General features: G+C 36.1%; 1 protein-coding gene across 1 annotated transcript in view; it reads right to left on the bottom strand.

Annotated features, from left to right (window-relative positions):
• Positions 1 to 19,421: 19,421 nt before the first annotated feature.
• The window catches only part of LOC125933853 (protocadherin-9-like), a 768,436-nt gene continuing 765,594 nt past the window's right edge, over positions 19,422 to 22,263 (bottom strand). The window contains exon 4 of the mRNA XM_049647047.1: positions 19,422 to 22,145. Coding sequence (XP_049503004.1) covers positions 21,772 to 22,104 — 333 coding nt within the window. The 5' untranslated portion in view covers positions 22,105 to 22,145 and the 3' untranslated portion in view covers positions 19,422 to 21,771. The remainder of the gene's footprint in view (positions 22,146 to 22,263) is intronic.

A 22,263-nucleotide genomic window follows, 5' to 3' on the forward strand; every position in this document is an offset into this window, starting at 1 on the left:
GTATTCAATTTAAATGCACATGAAAGGGCATAATAAACTTGTTTCCATTAAAATCAGGTCATGGCACAATTTATATTTTTAACTGCACAGAAATGTTAAGTGTTTTATAAAACAGATCATCTGAGAATACAATTGTCGAATGATCCAAGATTGGAGCTCTGGCTTTCTCACAGCTAGAAAGATGGTTAGCAATGACAGAGGCTGGGCATAAAGAGCTACAGGAAGTTCACTTTGTCTCCAAACCTTCAAAAATTTCAGTAGTGGATTCTAAAGTTCCGTTAATGCTAATGGCCAGTCTTTTGTTTCAAATAAAATGAAATGTGGTGAAATATAGCAGGAAAGGAATAACAAATAGAGTACATCACATGTAATAATACATCATGCCACTTTTATTTCAGGAGTTCGTTTGGGTATGTGTGCCAGATCACAATGTAATATGTATTTCTTATTGTGGGTTGGAGTCAAAAAGAGTTGGATATTACCTGGCCTAGAAATGGAAATAGGGAAGAAATGGCCCTATCCTTGTCTTTATATCCTCCTTCAGGCTATATCTTATGATATTTTTCTTTATTCAAGTGTTTTATGAATGTTGCTTTTTATCTGATTTCACCTGCATAAAATGTTGGGAAGGAAATATGAGAAACAAGATTTTTTTTTAATATGTGTACCTCCCTAGGGATGATTCTGCCAAATAAAATATCCTTCCAAGGACACCTTCTAAAATTCCAACTTTTAGCATTATTCAAACAGTTAAAACCCAATGAAAATGTTGGTATTACCAAACAGCATTAATGTTTTTGGTTTTCAGTTAATCATGCCACTAAGCCTTGAAGCTCCTGACACATATAAACACCTCATCATTACAATTTTAAAACAGCTTTAAAAAAAGAACGCAAATGAGTCAGAGTTTTTTTTTTCTTTATCTGCTTCAGGCAATGAAAGAATTTGCTGTGTCTCCATGCGACATTTGAAATTTCCCTCATTTAAATTGTCCCAACTTCAAAGCATTTAAAATACAAATCCATCTTCTTTTGGCAGTCTCAATGTCAAAAAGTTATCAAGGGAACAAAGGCCACCTTCAGCTTAAAAAAATGATACTTTTTATGAAAGACATTTCCATTATCTACAGCTAAACTAAATTCTATAAACAATCACCACAATGCTGAATTCAAATTACCCTATTTAGAAAAAAAAAATTGTCAGAAAATAAGAAATATTAAAAACTCTAGGGGCGCCTGGGTGGCTCAGTCGGTTAAGCGGCCAACTTCAGCTCAGGTCATGATCTCGAGGTCTGTGAGTTCGAGCCCCGCGTCGGGCTCTGTGCTGACCGCTCAGAGCCGGGAGCCTGTTTCAGATTCTGTGTTTCCCTCTCTCTGACCCTCCCCCGTTCATGCTCTGTCTCTCTCTGTCTCAAAAATAAAATAAACGTTAAAAAGTCCATAGAGACATGAAATCAGAAGAGTCAACTCATACTTAATAATGCAGCCCACAGAAACTGCCATATGAAACCACAAAAGCTGTTGGAATAATACAAGAGAGATTGACAACTCTGGCTTCTGTTCTTTCTTCCATGGAATGAAAGTATCATTACACTTAACGCTCTTCATTTTGGATCTTGGTTTCCTGCTTAGAAAAAGTAACTGAAAATTCACTTCACGTCTACTTGCAATCTGGATAAAGAGATCTGAATAAAAACTAATATATTTATTTCTAGATTAAATATTATCATTGACTTAACGTTTCATAAATAATTTTATTTTCCTGAGCCAAGATGTTGCATTCACAACATGATGGTTGTGTAATGTTGGACGAAATAACTTAAATTCTCCCAGCCTCTGTTTTCCTATCTATAAAATGGGCTAATAGTTCTGCTTCACAAGGTTGCTATGACAATTCAATAGATTAGTAAACGTAAACCACATAATATAGTGTTTGACACGTAGGAAGTGCTCGGTAATGATCTGATATTATTATTTGCTTAAATTTTCCATCTTCACATCCTGACTCCGTGGTGAAATTGTGAGGATTAAGCAGGTAACACATTTGAACATTAGGTAAAAGGTGTTATGTAAACACCAGAATCCATGAGAGCGTGGATCACACTTTGCTACATTTATAAACACTCTTATACACAGACAATAGAATGATATTAAGGATAATAACATTTAGTAATCATAATCATAATAAAAAATTAATAACATTAAGTAACTCATAATCGTAAAAATTAAACTTTTTCATGTATATTCTGATACATGGGAACTTTGAGGCAAATTACCCCCCAGGATGTTTCCCCTGTGTTGCGTCCTATTTCTTTTGAATTTTACTTTAAAACCACAAATACAACTGCACAAAGGCTTTCCTACTTGTTTCCCTGACAGACTGGACACGAATGAAACAGACAGTATCTGCTTGCTATAATGAGAAGAGGGAGCCCTCCCACCCTCCCAGTGTCAACCAAACTCGCCACCAGACACATTCATCTCTTTCATCGGCTTCTGACTATTCTGTTCCTCCTCCTCACTCCCTGGCATAAACTATAGCGTTCCTGCGAAAAACAGGCAACATGGAATGTTCAGGCACTGTAATCACAAAAGGGAAAAAGAATCTCACGAAGAGTATGGTACGTAAAGGGCACGATGTAGGTGGCAGGAATCTTACAATCTTACCGGTTTTGAGCCTGGGTCAGGAGCTTGTCTAGAATGTTTCCTAAAAATCTGAAATTCTGTATTTAGGTGAAATAGTTATAAATCTGTGATCATGTGAAGTGCACAACACCTTTAAATGTGTTCCCATCGAAGACAACAGAAACTCCCTGAGATGGAACTTCTTCACTGCAGAGGCACATAAATATAAATGGAAGTTCATGAAAGTGGAATAACTTGTCCATGGCAGATAGCCAGTTGGAGCTTGGATGCATTTCTCCCCAAATCAGAGCCTGTGCTTTCCTCCTGTGTCGCACTCCTTCACATACATGATCATTCATAGAATGTAAAATGCATTCTATTGCTCCACTGATAGCCAGTATGCTTTTGCACATGAAATTTCTCTTAGTAGCTAAGGGAGCTAAATAAACCGTATGAATTTAACACATAGTAACTGAATGACAATATGGCCACCAGTGCGTAAAGTGACAGGCTACAAAAGTAAATATGATGACTATGGCATCCAGCCTTATGGAATTTATGGTCAAGAAGGCAACACAAAATCGATAAGAAATACAAACAGGTGTCCAATTATTGCTTGTCTTTTTTTTTTTTTCTTTTTTTTGTCAGCTACTGGGACTTGTCACTACATACAAACTATTGTACTGTCTACTTCCTTTTATTATTTCATTTAATCCCTATCTGTGAATTAAGTATTCATTTCCTTATTTTACGGATGAGGAAACATGTATAACTAGTATATGCTTGTGCCAATTTATTCCCCTTCCAGCAATGGATAAAAACGGCCGATTTCATTGTATCTCTCCAATACCAAGCAGCATCTTTAAAAAAAAAAAATGCTATTTTGATAGATTAAAGCATTGTATCTCATTTTTTATTTGTATTTTTTTCTAATGAGGGTGGGAATTTGTTGGTATATCAGGAAAGGTTTATTAAGCATCCATCATCAATTAAGTACCACGTGGCAGGCATAGTGGATAGAAAGACAAAATTATTGCTTTAAAAATATTAAAGGAATTAAAAGAAAAAAGTTTATGAATATCACAGGTGAAAAGAAGCAGAGATATTTTCTTCAAGGTCTAGTACCACCCACTTGGTCACAGGGGAATGGTTGCTGAACCTCAACAAGGAGGGCAAAGGACGTTCTGAATCATCGCTTATTTGTTGTTGTTTACACAAAGATTCTGCTGAAAGTTAACTATGAATGTACTCGTGCAATATGGGTTTTCTGCTCAGCTTTTACTCTTTCTGTATGGGTTTCTGCTCTGCCATACTCCAGTGGCCTGAAATTTAATGAAGCCCTCAATTTAAAAGCAAAGAATGGCTTTCTCAGTCCTGGCCCTGACTATATGTGATTTAATACCTATAATTCATCTGAACAAGGAGTTGCTAATTTGAGTATAAAGTTTATTTTAATGCACGTTCAGAATACATCTTTTGTGTTGGCTAATATAACTGTCTTGTGTTTATAATGTTGCTTAAAGTCCATTAGTTACTCCTGAAAAATCAGATTAGAACCAGTACCATTTTTCTGATGTCTTGGCTTTCATTCCATCTTCCTTCAGCCAAATCATACTGACTTCCCAACTTCTCACTGGACAGCCAATGAAATTGCCCTAGGCTAGGATTATCACAGTATGAAAATCAGATAGAATGATAAAGGCACCTAATATTCATTGCACCCTTATGGCATATTTATTTTTCACAGAGCTCTCTCTTTGGTTTGGAAAAACACCTATTCCATTCGCTCCCATTTTTATTTCTCTTTAAATTGTACAAACTGTCAGAGTTGAAGCTACAGCTATTTGTAGATGAGATCAAGCTACATCTATGAATCTATTTGTCTAGGTGAGTTGCTTTTGATAATTGATCATAGACTTACGTGACACTGGCTTAAATCATAGGGTGTTGATTGTTCACTTATTAGGAAGTCTCAAGGTGGGTGATTGCTGGGTTAACAGGTTCACTCCTGGCCTTTTCTTCATAATAACAGACAGCTGCATGCAATCAAGATGTCTCTTTTATTAAAGAAAACACAAAAAGTCTGTCCCAGAGGTTTCCCAGAAGACTACCATTTCTGTGTCATTGGCCAGAAATTTGTTACATATTCACTTTTATGCCAGAGACTAATCTTACCTTCAGTGAGATTTTTTTTTTTTTTAAAACATGTCCTATTGCTGAACAAAATCAGGCTGACAGCAATAGGGGAAAAGTTAGGAAATAGCTTTTGTGTAAAAATAATAAAGCATCAGAGAAAAAATGTTTTAAAAAGCACAGTGATTGATCAAATCTATTCACTTTTTTCCCTTCAAATCTAATCAGTTCTTAAATCTCTTTAAAAACAGAAGAAGCTATAAATTCATTATGATTGAATTTGACCCAGGGCCAAGTATTATAAAATTTGAATATGTAAGACTATCGCAAATAACACACATTAGACACATATCCTAAATCCAAAGAAAACCTTTCTTATTGAACCATATTTTACATGTACTCTAATTTAATTTAATTAATATATTATAGAATTATGTCTTGATCCCATTGTGCAGCAAAGAATTCAAAACTTATTGACCCAGTTCAGCCTCAGGAATAAAAAGACCATATACACAGTCAATTTAACACAAATATTTTGAGAACATATTTCTGCAACCAAAGAGGTTTTATACCCAGAATTGTCAGGAAGATATTTGGAACTTTGAACTATAAGACTTAAGTTTGCTGAGAGATAAAAAAGTCAACCTTCAGAAAATTGAACATAAGGTGACTATGAAGCATACCATGCATGGAAAAAAAAATAAAAGCAAGGTTGGCATATTTTCAAAATTTATAATTACCTGCTATGTGTAGCAACATCTTCTGGATAGAAATAGTGCAATAGGGGCTCCTGGGTTATTTAATACACTTAGAAATATAGAAAGTAGTTTAGGCTTAGTGGGGCCTGGGTGGCTCAGTCAGTTAAGCACCCGACTTCAGCTCAGGTCATGATCTGGGGATTCATGAGTTCGAGCCCCGCGTCAGACTCTGTGTTGACAGCCTGGAGTCTGCTTCCGATTCTGTGTCTCCCTCTCTCTCTGCCCCTCCCCAGCTCACGCTCTGTCTCTCTCTCAAAAATAAATAAACATTAAAAATATTATAAAGAAAAAGAAATAGCACAATAATTTAGAACAAAAGAGAAAAATGGACTTAAATTTTTTTGTCTGATTTTATTGGTTTCTTTTTTTAAGGAAACACTTTTTAAATGTCAATATTTAAAAGTAGTAAGTCAAGAGGCATCTGGATGGCTCGGTCAGTTAAGCATCTGACTTTGGCTCAGGTTATGATCTCACAGTTCGTGGGTTCAATGCCTGTGTAGAGCTCTGTGTTGACAGCTCAGAGCCTGGAGCCTGCTTCAGATAATGTGTCTCCCTCTCTCTCTGCCCCTCCCCTGCTTGTGTTTTCACTCTTTCTATTTTTCTCTCTGTCTCTCTCTCAAAAATAAATAAATAAACATTAAAAAAAGTACTAAGTCAAAGCATATTTTATTTATCTAGGGTAACTTTCTCAAATTTCATTGAGTGAATATGACATGTGAATTCTAAGAGAACTGCTATATGCAGAATTATACTCCAGATGCTTGTGTAGCTAATGTGATTAAGCAGGAAACTGTGCTCTTTGTATAACTGAACATTTTGTTTAAGTAAAATAACCTTGACCTGATTGACTCCTATTCTCTTATATTTTGGATATTTGAATTCACAAGGTGGTCAGTAATGATAAAGGATCTTTCCAATATTTCATACACAGTTACACATAAAACATAGGATTCTATTTAAAAAGAATAGGTGTGGCATGGGTTTCTAGAAACATTAATTTCAATGAACTTTAAAATAATCAATATCACAGAGATAAGATTCAGTATTAGTTTTCTGAAGAAAATAAATTGCACAAGACAAAGTCAATGACTGTATATATGGTTGGTGTACCAAAAGCAAAATAAGTTTTCTAATAAAAAAGTGGAAATTACAGTTGAACAAAAGTGTGATCAATCAATTAAAATTGTTGGAAGAGGATTTTTCACCTAGACAAGTGTAAAGCAATCATTAAGAACAGTGTTCTGATAAATATTTCTTGCTGAAAGAGAAAAGCTAAGTCTGTTGGGTAAGCGGGAACTAGATCAAGCTATGCTGCCAAAAATAGTTTTTTAGAATTTTCTGGCATCTGAGCTAATGCCTGGAATTTGCTTTTTCTAGTGCCTTTCCATTTATTACCTTCCAATGGCTGCAGCCTAACATTGCCCCTGTGCTTTCTCCATTTCTACCTTTCATTGTGACCCAGGGAGAGTCCCAAGAGTGGCGTTTCTGCTTTTCCTCATTAGGGCTACTGGCTTGACCAGTCAGCTACATCCCTAACTCCCCGCTCTTTTGAATTGTCAAGGAAAACCAGGGTCAGCTGTAGATGCCGCTCTGAGTGTACAAAACTGTACCAGTGACAACTCACCATAATTTAATATTTTTCTACAAAGTTGAGGAAAAAAACAAAAAGAGGGGGGAGGGAAGACCTAAGTCATGATGGAAGTGAGTTAAAAGTGTTTCTTATTCTGTCTGTCAATAAGCATTGTTTAAATTCAAAAGAGCAGTTGGTTTGCAATTAACACTGTGTTAAGATCTGTGTTGGGTCAACAGGCTTTGTACGGAAGCAGGAGACTATGTTCATATGAAAGATGTTACCCAAGCATTGTGGGTTACAGAAAAAAAAGAATTAAGATAAAGAGGCTTTCGAAGCATCTAGCTATCCTATACAGCTGTCATATCATTCCCTCCTTGAGAAAAACGATCCAGATTTCTAACATTCAATAGCCAAGCAAACCTTTGGAGTATAACCTATTTAGGAGTGCAAGAATGCTTATTGATATAAATTAACTTAAGCAGTTTCAATTAACAAAGCAGTTTCTCTCCATAATACCAAATGACAACCCCCAAGCCCCCATTCTTATTTGATTACAGAAAATATGTGTCTTTCATAAATTTACTTTTCTTGTTATTTCTGAGGATTCTCAAGAAATGCTATTCTAATACCACAAATCGATACTGGTTTCCTCTTGCCATGTCTTCAAGCAATGTCATTCCAGGATTCTTTTTGTTCCCTCTTGACTCACAAGAGGGACAAGGGAGTGATTATACACCATTCCTACACAGCACAGTTCATGCCAGTCTGTAGTGTGTAACACAATTAGGCTAAATTTTGCTTATAACAATGAGAACTACAATGCAGGAAGGGACACCTTAAAAATGGGCTCCATATAAAGTAGTCTTAGCATCTAGCAGTCTTTTCACTTCTAGAACCATCTGTTTTGTTGAATCATTTTGCTTAGGGCCAGCTTCTGTCCTCGTTCTTGAGGTCAAATTCCCACCACCTCCCTTTTTGCGAGTGTATGTGTTGGGGGTGGACAGGGAAAGGATGAATAAACATTAATCTCCTTCAGCTCTAATTGAGCTCTTAATGACGTCACATCTCCGTCTTAATTGTCTTCATTTAGACTTCATCACTGTTAAAGATTGCCTCACGTCTGCATGAGTCACTGTTGCTCGCAAGCCGACCTGACCAGAATACAGGGATAGTATTTCCACAGCACAATTCCAATGTCCAATCTAAAATTCAGAATCTACTTATAAATACCATATTTGCCATTTCATCTGCTTCAATAATTTAAACATCCAGATTCCGCTTTGAGCAACAGAAGAAACTCTTGGTAAATTTAAAACAGCAGTTTGTCTCCACTGCATAAGCATTACTGCTTCTATATATTGGAGCATTGAGTAAGTGCAGATTACTGTCTCTTATGGAATATCTTTTAGTATTTCAGATAAAATGCACCTTTTAAGAATGACTGATAACTCATAATTCAGTATTTAATGCATAAAACTTTGAACAACTGTATTTGAGTGTAGGTTTTTCATATCCACAGCCCAACCATTTTATTTTATAGTGCCATTTAGCAATTGCGGCATAATTCCTAAGTAGTTCATGTTTGAATTTGGAAATTTGAAATGTTTTTGAATTATTTATACTATAATACAAAGTTGAAGAAAGAGAAATCAAAAAAGAACTTTGAGCAGGTTTTTCAACTTCAGGTTGTATTAGACTAGTCTATTGTCTGCTTTATTAGCATGTTGAAAAAAATCCCAGTGAAATAATAAGAAACTGACTTCACCTTGGGTCTCGGTTTTCTGCTTTGGTTTATAGATCCCTATTTCCCAACCCTATATTATCCTAATACCTCTCCATAAATATATCCTACTTATCATGTTACAAAGTGTTATAGAACATTAAGCTGGAAAAAATGATATTTAAAAGCCATTTAATCAAATCCACATCTGATGTATATCTTTTAAAAATTCTGACAAATGGTTGTCATATTTATAGCAAGTTTAGCTTGCTACTTCAAGAAGCAGAAGAATTTTATTCCAAATTTCACACTATGCATTCATTAAATGCCTGCCATATTATAAATCCTGTATGAGATATTTATTCCACAGGAGTAACGAATCAGTCTTCAAATAGTCCCCAGTCAGGAGGAATGGGCAACAAATAAACTGAGAAATACAAATATAGCTTAATGAAATAATACTATGATAAGGAAGGCACTAGAGGAATGCTCAGGAGGAACATCTGGACAAGAGGAAAACCAATCTTTTTCTCTATAGCATTTGCCTACTAAAGGTGTAATCACTTTTGCTTCTGCCTTTTCCTGTCACCTACACCCTGGCAAAGCCAGTAAAGTCTGAATCAGCCCCTATTAAAAGAAGGTCTACTTTTTCCTCAGACAGAAAAAAAAAGAAGCAAAAGAGGAATAAAGGAAAAACCTACGACACATAGTATATCAGAACAGTCCTAAATCGGTTTAATAATACCTTTAATATCTTTATAATACCTGTAATACAGGCAATTATCTATAGATATCTCAATGTATCTGTATATCTATAATAGTCACTCGGATCGTCTTCCAAGTTCTCTGAGTAGTACCGATGTGCACTTGCAAGAAGGCAAAACCCATGAATTGATTCCATAAACATTTATTGATTCCACAAACATTTATTGAACCCCTCCTATGTCAAACAGTGAACACAATGGTGAATAAGAGAGATGTCATATTTGTTCTCAGTTTAGAGTCAAAGGAGGGATCCTGGCAAGTAAATGAACAGTTACAATACCGTGCAAGTGCTGTGAGTGGGCAATAGTCTTGGTTCCTTGAAAGCAGTCAGAAAAGCCTTTAAAGGAAGTCTTTTAAGCTCTGACCTAAAGAGTAAGAAGGAGTTAGCTACTCCAGGGAAGAGAACAGAAGGCAAGAATGTACCAGCAGAGTGAAGAACACTCACAAAGACCCAGAAGGGAAAAAGAGCATGGTGTTTTCAAGGAACTCTGGGGAGTTCAATTTAGCTGGATCACCAAGTGATCCATGTTTTAGCATAAATTGCAAAGAGGCTGGTCAAGTGATCAGAGGACAGAAGGTGCTGGAGTCTGCAGGCTATTTTAAGACATATGGACTTTTGGACTGAGAATAATAGAAAAACACTGAATAGTTTTGACCCAGAGTGATATGATCAGATTTCATTCTAGACAAAATACACTGGCTACTGGAGAATAGATTTTCAGGACTTCAAGTCAGGAAGAAGATAAGTAGATGTTAGAGCTTGCTACACCACCGTGCTGTCTGTCACAGATCCAGTTTAAACAATGCCCCAAATTTGGTCAGCACCAATTGAGATTGGTGGCTCTAGTGGTTTAGTGGCATTATGGCTTTCAGTGATTTAATAGAAGGGGCTATCACACTACCCCTCTTGCCCTAGCATAATCTGCTCTCTTGGCCTTCCCCTGTGAAGGTTGTTCTCACACACCACCATCCTACAGCTTCAGCAGGGTCCACAGTGACTCTGGTGCCCAGGTACACAGAGGCTCTGGTTCTTTCTTTACTTCTACATTCAGACATGGTCTGGAAGCATGAGATCTGACTTCTCTAGAGGCTGCATGGAGACACTGAGTAGAATTGCATTTGAGGCATTTCTGGGATATTTTATTGACCAGTTGTTTTCATGGGTCTGGTATGTAGGAGAAAAAGCTGGACTATATTTGTACATTTGGAGAGCTCACAATTGAACCATTGGTATGCGTAAGATGCACTTAGAGTATTCAGTGTGGGAGAAGACAGAACCTTAGGGAAAACTAACAGTCAACACTTGAAAAAAGAAGGCATTTTGCATAGGATATTAAGAAGACGTACTCTGAGGATATAGAAGGAAAGCCATCAGAATTCCTTGTTGCAAAACTAAAGGAGTCGAATGTTCTAAGAACATGTGCAATGCCACTAAAAGACTGAGTGAAGTAAAGCCTGAGAGGTGACCTTTTGATTCAGGAATAAATTTGGGCAAGATAATTTTGAGAATTTAGCAAGAGATATCTTGTTGGGAGTGGTTATAGGTGGGAACAGTTGATGGGTAGTGTGTTGATGGATTTTTCTTCAAGATCATGAAATGGATAAAAACAGGTCTGACAATAGATAAGTGAGTGAAATGAAGCTTTCCACTTACTTGTATGTTATTTCTTGTTTGTTTTAAATTAGAGAGACCCGAGCATTAGAAAATGCTCATGAAAAGACATAAGCTTATGAGCAAGTAAAATAAAAATAGTTGAATTTACAGAAAATAGAAGAGAGAATTTCTGACCTGGGCCAGATTTGTCTGTTTGTTTTAAACTCATAATGTATGGGGCGCCTGGGTGGCTTAGTAGGTTGAGTGTCCGACTTCAGCTCCGGTCATGATCTCACACTCCGTGAGTTCAAGCCCCGCGTCGGGCTCTGTGTTGTCAGCTCAGAGCCTGGAGCCTGCTTCAGATTCTGTGTCTTCCTCTCTCTCTGTCCCTCCCCTGCTCATGTTCTGTCTCTCTCTGTCTCAAAAATAAATTAATAAAAACATTAAAAAAAATTAAAATTAGACTCATGATGTATTCTAGAGAGACATTTCCCATGACATTGGGGATTTAGCCTTCCCTTGAAAATTTTGCAAGATTTGGCAAGTAGAGCCCTCTATTCTGTATGGAAAGGGCCATGGTGGCCAGAGTCTGCTATCTTTTTCAAAGCCTCTGGAAGTGTTTGCATTTATTCAGACTGAACTATAGAATCACAATAGAATAATTATAGAATAATCCTGAAAGAGCCAAAGGATGTGGATTCAGAAATACTGAAAATTTTCAAGTAAACTGAAGAAAGAAAAAAAGGAAGGAGAAAAAGCTAAGTTTCTACCTGCTTTGGTAAAAAGTGGAAAGAATTCTTGACTAACAGCATCTCAGCTCCCTAGAATGAAAGGCAAAATCTTCTCTGAGAGTAGAGAGAACTTAGTGAGAATCTTGGTCCAACACTTAGTGTGTAGGAACAGAACCAAAGGAAAATGCATTCATAATATTTTGAAGATTTGATATATTTTAAGTGTTTTGTGATTAAAAAAGGTTTTGAATAAACTATGACTATCAAAAATAAATAAAAGTGCATTTATGAAGCACTTATGGTATTCTAGACACCATTCTAGGCTCTAACAATTAATCACCCCATTCAATCTTCATAATAAGCTTACAATGTGAATATTATTCTCCCAATTCTACTTCATTAAAAATGATTGTGTCAATTATACAAAATGCCAGATATTATGCTGTAAAATGGAAATTTCTCAAGTTGATAAGATTCAGGATCATTATCTCCTTTAAATTTTTCTACCTAAGTAGGATTTATAAGCTAAATCTCTTTATCCTCATTCCATTATTAATTTTAATAAATATTGAAATGTTATACAGAACTTCACTACTGCTAAATATCTCTAAAGGCATCAGCCGTGAACTAAATAGTTAAGTATTTCATTTTGTACCATGTAAGTTTAAATGAATTCAAGAGTCCTAGAATGCATAACCAAAGCAAGCTCTTCTCTGGAGATTTTTCATCTGCGCTGGGTAGTTTAAATGCCAGCCCACTGGGAAATTGGTATTTTACTAGATGAACTTCTTTGCCTAGAATTCTGGAATTGTATAAGCAATACCAAACGAACACAAAAATAACCATACAAGTTACTAGTAATAAATGCTAAAAACAACATACAACAGTCTATATAACTATATTAACTATATATTTTATATCTATCTACATACAAATGATAAAACACGCAAAGATTCCCAGGTTAACATTTTTAAAAGAAACACCCACCCATGTGTGTTTTCTTTCTCAAGAAGTTTAATATTGGTTTTCTGATGCTGGTTACTGTGTGCGCATAAAGAGACAGATACTTCTTATGCACCCGATGTTCAATTATTTACATCAGCAAGTATGTCATGGCAAATAATTAAAGATCAAAGTATAAAAGAGGAATAATGTTATCCTATACAAGTGGCTTAAATGGAATAATGGTTTACTGAGTGATACTATGATATTATTGAACTACTATTAATTGAATATTTATATTTAATTCCTTGTGCCATTTGTTACCATACCTTATTATAAAAGAGTGCAGTGTAAGATTGTGAACTACAGGGAGCTGACATTTAAAATCTATGGTCAGCCCTTCCTGGGAGAAGAAAAGACAGATGAAGTCCTGCTACATGGTATGACCTTGTCACTGTAATTAATTTATTTCATATCTGTAATCTGGGATTCTTGTTTGTCAAATTAAGAGCTGTGTCTCCATTTGGAAAATAAGCCACACTGTAGATGTAAGAACAGCTGATTAAAATTGGTGATGCAGTAAGAGAGGGCATTTATTCTTTGAAGCTTAACATATGTATAGCTTTCTCCATGACACTCGGGGAGTCCATTCTCTTCTCCATGCGAGCACGTAGCTCCCCTCGATGTCCATGCGAGCTGCGTTTCCGTGACGGGAGGAAAATAGGCTTGCTAAAGTTAATTATCAGACTGATTTGGGTCTCATTTTAATGCCCTGTTTATTGGCAATGGAAACCTGATATGTGGCTCACTTTGTTCCTCACCTGATTTTCCAAGGTAGGGAACAGAAGGCAAGGGCTACGTTTAAAAAGGTGTGAACTGTGAACAGATACACCCAGGGCATGTAAAAGGAAGTGAGCATTTTTATCTAGCAGCAGGGACTTTAGCTAGATTTCCTAGTAACACGATTTAGGTTCTATTCACTCTAAACCCGTGTGCCATTTTAGACTGTATCGTTTCACCCCAAGGCTAAATAGCACAATTGTTACACATTTAATAACTAAGATATTTAAACCAACATATGAATATGTCATCCATCGGGTAAACCCAACTCTAAGTGGAAGGGGGATATTTATTCTAGAATAAATTAATAAATCATATGATTGCTGGTACTTAAAAAAAAAGAAAAATCAATTTGTCACTCGGTCCAAGAATCAAAGAATGCTTGCATTTTTCATAAGAAGGGAGTATTGCATAGTAGTGAAGCACCTGGATTGTGCCGTCAGACCGGCAGAACGGCACCCTGCTTGATCGCTTGCGTGCTCCCGCTACCGTCTAGGGTTGATTCATTTAAACTTCGCATATCTCAGTTTCCTTATCTATAGAATGGGATACAAACAGCACACATCTTAAAAAAAAAAGTACATGAGAAAACTAATGTTAACACATGTGAATCCTTAGACCTGTGCTGAGCACAGAGTAAGTGCTATACAAATGCCTTTGATTAAAGCCTGATGAAAGCCACCACTGCTGTCTGGGACAATTCTAACCAAAAGGAAATAAAACCCTGATTTTAAAAAAGACTGTTCGTCAGTTGTCATATTGTGAAACAACCAAAGGCCTCTAACCCACATGCACTGGGGAGCAGAGATTTTAAGTCTATTATAACCTCTGCCATATCTGGGGACAGTGGTCCTGTAGTTAGATCCTGAACACAATTTTATTACAGATGCTTTAACCAAAGGTGGGGGAATGAGAACAATTATCGAAGCTGGACATGTTATGTTTTACAAAGATTATGGTCTTCCTGGCTATGGAGGCTAAGGAAATTATTTCCTCATTTTGAAACTTTCCTAAGGGAAACTGTCCTTCCCATAATACATGGGGAGAATTAGTGACAGGAGACTTGGTGACATAAGTGATCTGGGGACAAACAATTATCATTATTATGATGTTTTCCAAAGGGTGGAACTTGCGAGCAAGATTATATAGGTGATGCATAACTGAACATTTAAAAATGCTATTATAAGCAAAGTAAAAAATATATTTTATACACAATTTTATGTAGATTATATAGTCATGTTCACATTTTACACAAACTATTACTAAAAATGTACTCAACTTTGGGAAAATGTGTTTATTTAAAAATATTGTTTTTAATGGTCCATTTGTTATCAGACTTTGAAGAAAATCTCAAAGATAGAATACAATCCACTGAAATTTAAAAATCTATTTTACTTATTTTACTGGGAAATGGAATGCTTTTGCTTCCTGTTTTGCTTTTGCTTTCACTAACTTCAGAGACAAACATATGGCCCATTTCTGGAAGGTATGGAGAACTGGTGATGTGAATTTATGAACACACACACACATGTAATGCACAGACACACACATTCTCTTTGACTCAATTTTCTGTTTTGTTTTGGTTTTTGTAATTTTTCTGTTATTTTTATTTCCTGTGATGTGTGGATTCTGGGGGGGAGAAAACAATCTAAAAACTTGTTTCTGGCAGAAATAACATGTGGCTTTAAAATGATGGCTGCTACCATCTTTTCCATAGGCTGATGGTCACACACAACATGTCCTTCGTGGGAGTGGACAGCACTGGGGGTGGGGGCGGAATGCACAGTGAGTATCTTAGAGAGTGAGGGAAGCTTGTATTGGCACTTCAAATCATAATGCAAGGAAGAACAACCTGTAAAAAACAGTGACCACATTCACCAGTCATTAGAGTGTGCAGACTTCAAGGAGTACAGAAGGGAAAATAGAATCTATGAAGAGAACTTGCCGAGTAAAAGGGAAATCATTTGTTTTATTTGCCCTTCTGCGGTTTATCTTCGAGTGAGACAATGAACAATAAGCATTAAAAATGAGTATGGGACGCCTGGGTGGCTCAGTCAGTTGAGCGACCGACTTTGGCTCAGGTCATGGTCTTGCAGTTTGTGAGTTCGAGCCCTGCGTTGGGCTCTGTGCTGATGGCTCAGAGCCTGGAGCCTGCCTCAGATTCTGTGTCTCCCTCTCTTTGTCCTTTACCCGCTCATGCTCTGTCTCTCTCTGTCTCTCAAAAATGAATAAACATCAAAAATTTTTTTAGAAAATGAGTAAATTGTAGTTATGTCAGAAGGTGGTCAGTGCTATGGGTGGGAGAAGTAGAGCAGGTTGTAAGTAGGATTGGGAATCCTAAGGGAGACATTTCAGTTTTAAAAGAGGATGATCAGATATGTTAAGCAACAAAACAGATCTCAGTAAATTTTAAGTTTGAAATTCTAAAACGATCTTTTCTAACTACAGTGGGATCAAGCTGGAAATCAATAATAGGACAATGGGAAAACTCACAAATATGTGGACATTAAACAACACACTCTTAAACAACCAATGTGTCACAGAAGAAATCAGCAGGGAAACTAGAAAATACTTATGGTTGAAAAAAATGAAAAGGCAACATATCAAAACTGATGGGATGAAGCAAAGGCAGTACTCAGGGAAACTTAGAGCTGTAAACACATATGTTGAAAAAGAAGATCTGAGAAGACATGGCCAATAAAGTAAGAGGAAGTCAAGAGGTTGTGGTATCCAGGAAGCCAGGAGAAGAAAATGTTTTCAGGAGGAGGGAGTGTTTCATATGTTCCATTATAGCTTACTGCTATCACTAAGCAGTTTGATGCCCTGCCACTGAGGCCAAGTTGCTGGTTATACTGACATCGAAGTATGTTTGGGGTCTATGAATTTAATGGAGAATGTATATAATAGTACCCTAAATCTTTTCATGATTTATTTTTCTTCAGAAAGCAAAAATGCTTCATATACAAAATAATAATGACTACAATGGCTGATGTGAACAGTTAAAACAAAATAGATGTAACGACGTGAAATATAAAAAAGTGAAATTTCACTTAGAATCACCTGATACTATATCACAGCACACCTTAATTGTATTAGAGATCCAAGGTGAAGATTTTTATTACTATAATTGAGTATCATCGTCCAGGATGATGTCAATGATGCCAAAACTAATGATGAATTTGGAAGTGAAAACATAAACACTTGTTAGAACAGAAGAACCATAAAGATAATGTACAGCATTGTGACTATAGTTAATAATATTGTATTGTATAATTGAAAGCTGCTAAGAGAGAAAATATTAAAAGTTGTCACAAGAAAAATAATTATAATTATGGGTGGTGACGGCTGTTAACTAGATGTTGTGGAGATCATTTTGCAATATATACAAATAGTGAATCATGTTGTATACCTGAAACCAATTGTATCTCAATAAAAAAAGTTTAAGAAGAACAACAAAGGTCCAGAAAAGACAGGGTTTGAATTTAAATGGTACTGTGATACTATTTGAAAAAATCACTATAGTTGAACATATTTTCAAAATACATGAGTTCTATAATATCTGGCATTGAATAAGCCCAATAATAATTGTGTTGTATATATGCTAATAAGAATACAACCAGAAGACTTTAAAGAAAAATCTAAGGATAAAAAATGAAAGAATATTTCTAAAGACATTTTTACTATAAAGCTTCAAGAACAATGTAATACATTAGGATAACAAAAATATGGATGGAACTCATTTCCATGTATGTGGGGGTGCTATTTAAGAATCTTAAGATATAAGAAAATAAAACGCATATATAAAAATAGAAAATACAGTCCTTATTTAATGTTTTTTTTGTAATTTTTTTTAATGTTTTATTTAAGAAAGACAGAGACAGAGCACGAGTGGGGACGGGGCAGAGAGGGAGGGAGACCCAGAATCAGAAGCAGACTCCAGGCTCTGAGCTGTCAGCACAGAGCCCAATGCGGGGCTCAAACTCACGAACTGTGAGATCATGACCTGGGCTGAAGTCAGACGCTCAACCGACCGAGCCACCCAGGCGCCCCCTTATTTAATGTTTTAAAACAGATGATGGTAGCATCAAGAGAATGCAAAACTGATATTTTTGGGATACCCATTAATTTATACTTTGAGTGAACTGGATGTGAAAGAAATATTATTATGATAGTCATGTTTTAATAGTATTTACCTTACAAAGATATTTCAATACTAAGAGAATAATTATATATTTTCTCAACAGTGAAAAGGCCAGTTGATATCTACTAAAACTTCGGTAGTTGTGAATAGGAAGGAACAGTACATAGAGAGTTCATTATGTGATCACTGTGCCTTTAAGAACACTGGGAGAATCTGAAAGCACTCTCTCCCAAAAGAACCAATGAAGGAGCTTCCTTCAGGGAGAGAAGATCAACTCTGTTTAAAACAAAGCAGAAAATGAAGCATTTTTAAACTGGCAACACCCCTCCTCCTTTTGATAGTTTGGTTTGCCCTCTTACAAAGCAACACCCTGGTATCCACATTAGAATTGAAACCGACAAGGCATCCCTTTCATCCCTGGCTGCCAACACTCCTCACTAATAATAATTAGCCATCCCTGGTGTCTAGCCAAGAGAGTTTAATAAATACTATAAGGGCTTTGGGGCCTCAGCTGCATTTCTAGCTTTAGCTAAGGAATGATGGGGGAGGGAACACCACTTGATGCTGAATGAGATCTGCTGAATAGCATCAGTGCAACAAAATGAGTGCTCAGTTGTCTGTTAATGAACGACCATTATTTAAATATATATTTTATGTTAGAGTATGTGTAGAAATGCTCATAGGTCACATTCAGCTTTATAAAGTTTATCTCTATACCTGCCTTAAAAACATTAATATATAGCATCATACTATTTGATAATCACTCTAGAAGTCATTATCTTTATAGATTTCATATAGGTGTGCTTTTCTAGGAAATGTAAATGGCTTTAATTTTCAGGTAAATAAAGACTCATAATATTCAGTGCCTCCACAATTAAACAATGTGGACAATACTTGAACAACAGTCATTATGAATGTACTCTTTTATTTACTTGATAAACCATTTTGGTTCGTGATATTATCAACCCTAAAATTTCACAAAGCATATAACTGAATGTCTTGATAAGACTAGATATTGTTGTATTTATTCATAGAAATATGGAGGGGATGAGGAGTTTCTTTCCCACACTTGTGAAGGTTGTTCATAGAGAGGAGAACTATTGCACTTTTTTTGGTTCCATTTTTATGTCTTTATTTTTTATTTGAATAGTTCGACTCTACGGGCAGGAGAACTATAAGAGAAATTGTTTTAATTTCTCTCACACTTTACTCTTAAAAGCAGAGGAGAATGACTTATCTGATAACAAAATGAAGAAAGACTGTACAGGCATGGACTTTATCTTTTCCAGAGTGACATGTTTTCAGGATTCATTCATGCTCTGTGTCCTGGGGCAGGCCGCACCCTCTGAAGAAAACACAGAGGTTCCATGGTGTGCCTCACAGTCATGGGTGAGTCTGGCTTATTCACAAGTGAAGGGTTACAGTTTCACACCCAGCCACAGTCCAAGCAAGTATCTTTATCTCTGTGTCTCTAACTCCTGAATCTTATCTCCCATTGCTACAAAAAGCTCCTCTAGAGCTTTTTGTAGGTCTCAAGTCTCAAGCTGACTTAAGAGTCAGGCTTGCTTACCTACCCTAAAACCCTAACACGAATGAAAATCGATCCAGGTGTTCTCTGGAGAAATAAACACACGGCATATGTATGAGTATGTCTTATTATCCTTGACAGCTTTCTGTGCCTATTTTCCTATCTGAAAGAAATACAGATGACGTGTTAGCCCTTGTTTCAAGGCCTTAATCCCAGAATAGTTCTCTTCTGCCTTGGCCAACAATAAAATAACCTCATTTACTAGTCTACCTGCCAGCTTTCTGGACTTGGGATTTCAGTTTGATAAAACTTGCATGAATCTTGACTAGAAAGTGAACTGAACTTCTCCATGAATTTCTCTAGAAAATGATTTCATAGACCAGAAGTTTAACTCTTTGAAATCGTATTTTCAGAACATAGGTATTAAACCCCTCAAAAGTCCGCCTTGATTTCTAATTAAGAGCTGATTTACCCACATATATTTATCCAACAATTAGAGTAGAAATTATCACTTTGGATGTTGACCAAGAATTAACACACTACAATCAGGAATTCAGAACATTTATTGCAAGAGCTGAATAATTGTAAATAACGTAGAACTGGCAAAGCAGTAACAAGGATAATTGTTTAGATATTGATTCTGTCAAAGTCATCAAACACCCCTCACAAACCGACAAAAATGTACTTCAATAAGCAATGCACCCCTACCCATTATTTTCCATTATACTGTGGAAAAACGTGAATTGCTATTTACAAAGTAATTTTATTTTTGGTAAGAACAAATTAACTATCAGATTAGCAAACCTTTTTTTTTATTTTTTATTTTATTTTTTTTTTTACTTTTAAACTGATGTTGAACCGTGGCATTAAGATAACTTTCACTTCTTTCAATAAAGACATTTTGTTGCATGCTATTTATTTGTTTAAATCATCTGTCATGCCTTAACAAAAACCTCCTAAGAATGTTCGAATTTGGATTTGTTTGCACGTGCAACTGAGATCTTATGAACATTTGTTGTCACTCTGTTGGTTGGACCTAAGTGACAAGATGCTGGTACCTGCCAGGCATTGACCGACTATGATAACAAACAGTTAAACAGCAATAATTAGAGATTTATCCCTTTATTTCCCCCAACTAGCCTACCTGGAGAATGTTCTGTTACATCATGAAGGCACAACACATTAAATATTTTGTGGCTATGGTCTAACACTTGTGTTACAACAACATTATTGTATATGAGGATCAACACAAACTCTGCCATTTCAACAAAGTTGTAGACACACACTTGCCCGGTTGAAACTATTTTTGAATAGTAATTTTTCTTCAATATATGCTAATTTTGATACATTAGTTTTGTATGAGTGACAAGCACAGGATATTGTATTACTTGCTGAAGGATAACACTTTCCCATTACTCTCACACTTAATGCTACTGATTAAGTGATTTTGCTTTTGCCTACTTTGAAAACAAGGATGTCAAGAAAATAGGTTCTGAGTTTCCAAGCTTTTGCAGAAGTCCTGTTCTTATATAAGGTTTTCATTTTATCTTTATTTTTTATAGAATCCCCGTATCATAAGCGATCACAAAAGAAGCAGGATTCCAGAAGCTTTTTTTAAACACAAGCGTTTGAGATCCTTTGAACAATGTGTGTCAAGACAGACTACTAACGCAGAAACACCTCACTGAAAGAAACAACAAAAATAACGACAAAGAGGCAAATTAAGAAAAAGGAAAGAAGCAACCATAAAACACGGAATTATGCTACAACATTTTTTAGGTGAACGTTGTAAGTACACAAAAGTTGTTAATAATAACTTGCTTCTATTTACAAATACTTTAACACTGATTGACTTACAAGTATCCACTAACGTTGTTAACAGCACAATAGGTTTAATGCTTAATCTTTTTAAGTTTCGTTTGAAGTATAATGTCAAGTATAGCAGTCCCAGCACAAATCAATGACAAAAAGAGCACAATTTTCTAACTGGATATGTTTGTCAGTCACTCTAATCCATGGAACTTTCTTACTCTCCAAATGCATATTCTATTGTTCATAGCAGCAGTCCAGGGTCAAAAGTAAAATGCAATTAAAAAAAAAAAAAAAAGAAAGAAAGAAAGAAAGAAAGAAAAGAAAAAAAAGAAAAAAAAGATATTTGCACAATGGAGTGATCATCTCTGGAGAGTTTAATCAATTCTAGTAAACAAGATCACGTGGCTAGTAGAACTATCTTCTTTTTTATGTTGTAAAATATTGTATCCTCCATGGTGCTAACACAAAGTTATGGATATCCCTGCTATAAAGGGGCATAGTTATAGAGATCTATTGAATACATAAAGCTCTGACACACACAGTATTAGCATGTCTATTTAGATTAAAGTTATTAGGTCCCATATAGCCTTTTGTTTTTTTTGTTTTTTTTTTAGAGTTGGTGCTCCTTCGGACTCTCAATAGTACCTCCTGCTTGCTTATAAGACTTCAGATTTGCCAGAGGAATGTCTGTCATGTGGCTGCCATTGTTGAAATGGCCTTCATTGGAGCCATACTGCTTACGGTCATTGAACTGGTTCCTGTTGCTATCTTCTTTCCAGGCTCTGGTAAGGGTGTGCCCATTCACAAGCTTGTCCTTCTTGACCCATTCTTTCTGGGGTGCAAAGGTTGAGAGAGGAGATTTAGGGTGTTGATATGGGCCCAAGCCAGGAGGCATCCAGCAATTATCAGAGTGACCCAAAACCAAGCACTCTTGAGTGCACATCTCTGTGGCTTCAGCTAATCCTCGGGGACCCAAAGGCCCATCTACAGAGGGCAAGAGACAGAGAAAATAAGAAAAGAAAGTGGTTAGAACTGTAATTTAAAATTGTCACCTTTGAGAAGAAGTGCATTGGTGATTTCATTTTCTTATGAAAGTATAATA

Source organism: Panthera uncia (assembly GCF_023721935.1).
Source record: "Panthera uncia isolate 11264 chromosome A1 unlocalized genomic scaffold, Puncia_PCG_1.0 HiC_scaffold_16, whole genome shotgun sequence".
NCBI lineage: Eukaryota > Metazoa > Chordata > Mammalia > Carnivora > Felidae > Panthera > Panthera uncia.